At 37.7% G+C, this 8,012-nt stretch overlaps 1 protein-coding gene across 1 annotated transcript; it reads left to right on the top strand.

The window, feature by feature from the left end:
- Nucleotides 1–717: 717 nt before the first annotated feature.
- Nucleotides 718–4,808, top strand: LOC121872508 (UDP-glycosyltransferase UGT5-like; the record flags this gene model as incomplete). The annotated part of the gene is given in 6 exon segments (XM_042375295.1): nt 718–799; nt 802–825; nt 828–848; nt 3,752–3,971; nt 4,206–4,349; nt 4,606–4,808. Coding segments are annotated over 6 exon segments (627 nt in total), but the record flags the coding sequence as incomplete, so codon positions are not given.
- Between the last annotated feature and the right edge of the window lie 3,204 nt (nt 4,809–8,012).

Raw genomic sequence — 8,012 nt, 5'->3', positions numbered from 1 at the left:
TCGTCTTATTGACTCTCCTCCTTTGTTGATAACCTTCTTTCCTTTCTCTACGCCGCAATGTTGCTTCACTTCTCTTTCTAAGTCCTTTAACGGGCACTATTCGGTGGAGTTGGCATCCTGTACCGCCGGCAAGGCCGTGGGCTGTAACACTCGTCTTGCCCGCTGTGCCCACCGTTTGTGTGTGGATGTCGGTCACACTACAGTAGACTAACCTCTATAGTACATATTTCTTTCTCACACAGCCAACCTTCTTCTATGTTTCCATACTCATACAATCTGTCTCACTTTAAATAGCTGGTTTCCAGCATCTTCGTGTGTAGATTAATATAATCTTTTCTTTCCTATTTTTAATTTATTTTACTCTCATTTTTTTCGCCCCAGGCCCAGTCGATGACCTGTGCCGGGTGGGCTATTCCCGTAGAAATAGAAAGAAAAGTGACTAATAAGAAAATTGGATCACCAAGATTATACTGTATTCCTTTGATGATTAGCTACCCTAACGTTTGCTGGGAAATTAGGTTAGTGGTGTTTTGTTAGTTTAGTTGTTAGGTTAAGTTAGGTTAGGTAGGATAGCGCTAGCATAGGTAAAGTGCATGAACTAAACTTAGGTGTTAATTCGACCCAGAAAAGTTTAATGCCCGTTCAATGAAAGAGGCGAAGATGAAAGAGGGTAGCGTGGCACAGTATATTATTAACTCCTGCACGTCTTGTGTTTAGGTACAGGACCATTTTGTTGAAGTGTTTGGGTCCCTGAAGCAGCGGGTCCTGTGGAAGTGGGACGAGGACACCATGGATGACCTGCCCCTAACGTGCGTCTCGGCAAATGGCTCCACAGCAGGATATTCTCGGTCAGTTCACCAACCTTTTCATAGTTTGTTTTGATGATATTAATTAAGTCTTAGGAGTATGAGTTAGCTCTTCAAGTCAATGTTTTAACCCATTGATGACTATGACTTAATCCTTGAAGACATTGTTTTATTCCTTTGGCGATGGTTTAACCCTTTGAGAACGATGGTTTACCAACTTATAGACAAAACCAACTGTAAAGGACCTGGGTGTATATAACAACGAATTGAAGTTATCGGACCATTATGAGAAGGTAAAGCAAGCATCTAAGCTAATAGTTCATATAAGAAGGGTGTCAACACTCCTAGACAGTCTGCCTCTCATCAATCAACCAATAAGAGTACAGTCCTCATATCTGAGGGTTGGCGACCAGATCCTCCACTATATTCGTTCTCGGCTGCTTTTACTAACCCTCCAAGATTTTGTTTCTCTGGGAACCCATTTTCTTATTCATCCATCCCAGTCTCTGCCTTCCCTGGCCTTCCTACCCTCAACTTTGACCATTAATATTTTTGTTATTATCCCTCATCCCGAATTATGTGACCTAAGTATCCCATTTTTCTTTTTCTGTACATTTCAAGTATTTATCTTGAAGATTTTGCTACCCTTAGTACTTCATTTTTTCCTGTCAATATAACTATCTTTAACATATGTCATATAACACCACATTTCAAAGGCCTCCAACCACTTCCTGGTGTCTGTTGAAAGTGTCCATATCTCTGATCCATACAACAGTCCTAACCATATATATAAATATCCTTTCAGGAGCATTTTTCTCAAATTAGACTTAAAATCCTCATAAAGTTTTAGATTATTAAATGCTGTTTGCTTGTCCTATTCTTGTTATGATTTCTTCTATACATCTTCCATCACAACTAATGTTACTTCCCAAATACACAAAATTATCCACTTGTTTAAGTTTCTGTTGTCTAAAATAATTTGTAATTTTGGATTTATTTCAAATTGGAATCAACCATAACTTTCGTCTTTCCAGTAATAACTCTTAACCCACATTCTTTCATTTTTTCCTTTATTCTGTTAACCAGTTTTTATAATGCCTCTTCACTATCTGTGATAAGACCAGTTTCATCTACATAGCGTATATTGGATATTACTTTACCATTAACTTTTATTCCTTCATTGACACATATAACTTCTCTCATTAATAATTATTAACATATATTATACAATGTTGGAGACAGAACACAGCCTTGTCTTACTCCTGTCTAACTGTTGCCAGTAACGAATGTTTTTAATTATAATATCTGCTTCATTAATAACTATTTCTTTCAAAACCTCTATAAGTTTATTGTGTTTTTAGATGATCAAAAGCCTTCCAAAATCAACAAAGCAGATATACAAATTCTTTAGAACTGTAAAGTCATTTCACTCAAAGTTCTCAAACCACGTACAGCTATAACTGTCTCGTTCAATTTCCTTTTCTAAATCCAATTTGATTTACAGATAATTCACTGCTCTTGTTAATTTTATTCTAGTGAAAATTATATTTCATAAAACTTGCAGACATGACTTATGAAGCGTATTTTAAAACTGGCACTCTAAGTCTTGAGATTTTAGATAATAAAACAAATATTGATTTTCTGACATCATTGTCCTTTGAAGTATTTAGAATTACATATTTTAGTCAAAGATATGAAACTATTCTTGTCCATTTGTTTTATAATTGAAAGCTGATTAACCCCTAGCAACATTTTATTTTGCTCATAGCTTCCTCAACTTCTTATTCCAGAATTTTTTATTTTTATTTTTGTAAACCTGACTTCGTTTCCTCATATTTCTACTTATTTCTATTTTCTTTAAAATTTAATTTTCATCCCTATAAGTTTTCCCCAGTCTCTTGCATTACTTCTTTGTCATTAATAAGTTGTTGTCGTGGTTCTTGTTCATCAAAGTCACACACTTCTCAGAAGTGAGGTGCTTCCCGTTTGGAGTAGTACTGCCACCTCGTCTGGTGCCCGTGATGTGGTAGAGTCTGTCAGTATATCGAAAAGTTCAGAGGAGAGCCACCAGACAATTGCTTACACTGCAGCATATCAGTTACTGAGAGAGATTGGAATGCCTGCAGTTGCCTAACTTATTATAGAATGGCCATCAATTCACTGGAGTCGGTGCAGCGAAGAATGGCGAAAATGATTCCTGGACTTAGAAACCTTCCATATCAGGATAGGTTAAAGAAACTAAACTTGCATTCCCTAGAAAGACGAAGAGTGTGGGGAGATATGATAGAAGTATTTAAGTGGGTGAAAGGAATTAATAAAGGAGATATAGATAAAGTTCTTATAATATTCGAGCAGGATAGACCTTGCAGCAACGGATTTAAGTTGATAAGTTTAGGTTTAGGAGGAGATAGAAGGAACTGGGTCACAAATAGGGGTAGACGAGTGAACAAGCTGAAGTAACTTTGTAGTAAGTGCTGAACGCTGGAAAGTTTTGTAAAAGGAGGCTAGATAGATTCATGGATGATAGAGAAAGTGGTAGTACTCTCGACAGGAGTTGCCATGCACAGGCCAACCGGCCTATTTGCACTCCTTTATTTTCTCTTATGTTCTTATGTTTTAAGACCACGAGGTCCATCACATCAACATCTGGTGGACGGGGTCACTATACCAATGGGCCTATATGACCCTCTCACAGTATGACAAGATACCTGCCCAGGTCATCAACTGCAAACTATAATAATTTGTATGTTCAATTCATGTCTTTCCTTTAGTAATGAAAGCTTTTGTTATTATTACACACACACACACATTGAAGTTGTTTAGACAATTTACACAAAATATGGAAAAATATAAATTTCTAAGTTCATTTCTTTTTTTGTGTTGATAGTTTGTGTAAAAATGTTAATCAAAATTAAGTTCATCATGTATCACTAACACTGTGACAGGTCATCCTCGCTTACGGCTGTTCATTACACACGGAGGACTGTTGAGTACTCTGGAGTCCATGTACAATGGTATACCAGTGTTGGGCATGCCTGTGTTTGCTGACCAGCAGACCAACATGCTGAACGTGGAACGTGATGGTTGGGGCCGCGTGTTGTTCTGGGCCCAGCTAACACCTGACGCTCTCAAAACACGGATCAAAGATGTCATGACCAACCCGAGGTAAGGTAGGGGGGGGGGGGTTGTTGAATACGTTCCATATCTGCACCCATCCCTTGGTCCCGCCTGCATTTTTCTGGTCTGGTGCCCTGGATTCGCGGTAGTGGTGGTGATGATAATAATGAAACGACCCTTGATCAAAAGTGGCCAGTGCGTGAAATTCAGTAAGGTTAATTTTTTAAACGTGTTATAATGTGAATCTAAGTTATTGTTTTTACGGCTGGTGTATGGCGGCAGGCTGAAGGCGGAGGCCCAGAGGAGATCGGTGGTGATGCAGGACCTCCCAATGTCGCCAGCACAAGTGGCCGTGTACTGGGTGGAGTACGTCATGAGGCACCACGGTGCTGCTCACCTCCGCTGCCCTGCTGGTGACTTGCCCTGGTCAGTGGATGCCCCTCATAACACTCTTCGATCACCTGAAAATTAACCCCGCAATTTATTTCACCTGAAAATTAACTAACATAATATAACTTCACCAGGTAGCTTTATAGTATGTAATGATCAGGAGAAATAAACTGGGCTAATCTTCAGGTGATCCAATGAATTTCACACTAACTCTATCTTCCAAGTATAACTGGAGTTTATTTACATTTCTCTCTTCTGTTATGTACCTCACTGGTGTTGTTCCTCATTACAGGTACAAGCTGTATAATGTAGACGTGTGGGCCAGCGTGACAGTGGTCCTCCTCCTTCTCACCTACATATCCCTACGACTCTTCTTGGCCTGCTGTTCGTGTCTCTGTTCCTCCAGGTCTAAACGCAAAACAGATTAACATTTTTCCCCCTAATGCTTTGTTCACACGGTGTCTGTAATATGTTAATAAAGAGTAGTGAATTGTTCCTCTCACACTGACCTAAACCCCTTGACTGTTATGACTTCAGCCTTTGAGTAAGGTGCGTTAATTCCTTGAGTATGAGCAGTAAATGCCTTAAGTATGATGAGTTAATGCCTTGAGTATGAGTTAATGCATTGAGTATGATGATTTAATGCCTTGAGTATGAGTAGTTAATGCCTTGAGTATAGGTTAATGTCTTGATTATGAAGAGTTAATGCCTTGAGTGTGAAAAGTTAATACCTTGAGTGTGATGCGTTAATGCCTTCGCTGTAATGAGTTAATGCCTTGAGTATGATGAGTTAATGCCTTAAGTGTGACGAGTTAATGCCTTGAGTGTGATGAGTTAATATCTCGAGAATGATGAGTTAATGCCCTGAGTACGAGGAGTTTTTACCTTGAGTACGATGGCGTAAGCCCTTGAGTAATGCGATTTAAGACTCTGAGTACGATCCTCTGTGTAAAATGTCTTTGTACTCAAGGGAATAATTCATCGTATTCATACGGTTAAATCCTCATACTCAAGGGGTTAATAGACTTCAGATGACTTAAAACATTACTCCGGGAGGACAAGGCAGCCTCCTTGACCTAAGCTGTGTGAGGTGAGATGAGGCAGCAAACTAGGTGCTGAAGACAAACAACCCCCCAGAAATGATAACACTCAAACAGCTGATTAAGTAAACAGACCTATCTCGTATATTCGCAGTGGACCGTCCGTATAATCTCCTCTGACGACTGGATTACTCAATATTTTTTTTTTTGGTTACGGCATTAACCCACCAGGGCACAGGTCAATGACCCACATCAGGGTCTGGGGTCGAAAATAATAATAATAATAATAATAATAATAATAATAATAATAATAATAATAATAATAATAATAATAATAATAATAATAATAATAATAATAATAATAATAATATAATAATAATAATAGTAGTTGACAAGGTTTCGGTAACATGGATCAAATACGCTTCTTTATTAATTCTAGGGTGCTGATTTCAAATATGACAAAACAAAATGTCAGTCACGTAACATTTTTAGGATATATGTGTAAGGTATATGTAGTGTAGGAATATAAGATAAGTACTTGTGTTGGTAGGGATATATAAATGCAAGGTTAGCAATACTGAACAGTTGAAGGAGAGAATACAATACCGAGGCTGTGTTAATTCTCCAAATTCACCAAATTGAGTATCGTTTTGTACCTTCGGCAATAAGGCCCGTTCCTCACGGAGAAGGCCTCCCTATATCTACACCGCCGGCTAATTTGGAAGAGCTCTCAATTTTTGATGAGGAAATTGAGGAAGAAATCCTAGAATTATCCCATGATCATCCTTTCATTGACCAGACTTTCAATGAACCACATCTTATAGAACAAAGTAAACTTAATGACCTTGTACGTGATCTCCGTCTGTCGAAACAGCAAGCGGAACTTTTAGCATCAAGACTGCCGGAATGGAACTTGCTAGCGAAACAGACAAGAATTTCTGTTTTTAGGAAAATAAATATTATATTATCTTCATTTTACAGATTGCAGGATTCACTCTCTGTGTGTACTGATGTAGATGGACTGATGTCAGACTTGGGAGAAACACATGACCCAAAGGAATGGCGGCTTTTATAGATTCCTCCAAGTTTAGTTTGAAAGCAATATTGTTGTATAATGGGAACCAGAAGCCCTCAGTTCCAGTAGCGCAATCTGTTGGTTTGAAGGAAACGTACGACAGTATGGAGAAAATAATAAACGCTATTAAATACGAGAAGTATAGATGGCAGATCTGCGGCGATTTGAAGGTAATAGCCCTTCTCCTCGGCCTCCAAGGGGAGTTCACGCTGTTTTCTGTGCTTATGGGACAGCAGAGCAACAGAAAAACACTACAACACAAAGGACTGGCCAAAGAGAGAAGAGTTTGTTCCAGGAAAAAGCAACGTTAAATATACTCCATTAGTAGACCCACACGATGTACTTCTACCTCCTTTACACATCAAGCTGGGACTAATGAAGAATTTGGTGAAGGCTATAGCCAAACAAGGCGATGGGTTCGTGTACTGGAGGGGGAAATTCCCACAGCTCAGTGATGCTAAAGTCAAGGGTATCTTTGTTGGCCCACAGATAAGAAAGTTACTTCGTGATGACGACTTTGAAAACAAACTGAATGAAAATGAGCTAAATGCACGGAAATCCTTCACATCTGAAGTCAAGGGAAACAAGAAGGAAGAAAACTATTGCCAACTTGGAGAGGAACTCTTAAAAAAAAACAAAAAAAAAACTTAGGCTGCAGGATGTCCCTGAAAGTCCACCTCCTGCACTCGCGGTTGACTTTTTTCCTGAGAATCTGGGGCAGTTAGTGATGAACAGGGAGAGCGATTTCATCAGGACATTAGACGTATGGAGGAAAGGTACCGGGATCCTGCCATGATGGGGGACTATTGCTGGTGTTTACAATCGCAGGACAATACAACACATAAAAGGATGAAATAAAATAGTAAATGCCCATACAGTGGCTGATTTTATACTTTTTGTGTCTTCTTATGATTGTTTTCATTCTTTAATGAGTTTTAGTGTGATGATGTTGAAAAAAGTAACAGGAAAAATAGTATATTTAAGTTTTTGGAGGATTTTTTTTCTATTTTATAACAAATAAACTGTACGTGCCAGAGAATTTTTATTACCAGCTTTGAAATCAGCACCTCAAAATTACCAAAAGGAAGCTGATCTGAGCAATGTTACGGAATTTGTTTTTTAATTTGTTGCCGAGTGTTTAATAAAAATCATAAAATATTAAAAAAATATTAAATAATAATATGATAATGATAATATAATAATAATAGTATAATAATAATATAATAAATAGAAGAAAAAAAGAAAGAAGAAGATACAGAAGAGGAAACAGAAGGAAGAAAAGAAGAAAGGAAGAAGAAAAAAGTGCCTTAAAAAATATATTATATATATATATATATATATATATATATATATATATATATATATATATATATATATATATATATATATATATATATATATAATTGAAAATATATGCATCTTGTGTTGTCAAAGTATGAGAAACAATTGAGATCCTGCAATTGTGTGCAAATTAGACAGGAAAGTCGGATCAGCAACCCGAGAACATCAAAATATTTAGCTGCAACTCCCACCAGTCGAACAAAGTGGAGAAAAAACATGACGGAGTTGCCGTAGCAGTGAAAA

This window comes from Homarus americanus, unplaced genomic scaffold (assembly GCF_018991925.1).
Source record: "Homarus americanus isolate GMGI-L3 unplaced genomic scaffold, GMGI_Hamer_2.0 scaffold59438, whole genome shotgun sequence".
Taxonomy (NCBI): Eukaryota; Metazoa; Arthropoda; class Malacostraca; order Decapoda; family Nephropidae; genus Homarus; species Homarus americanus.
This window is presented reverse-complemented; position numbering and strand designations above follow the sequence as displayed.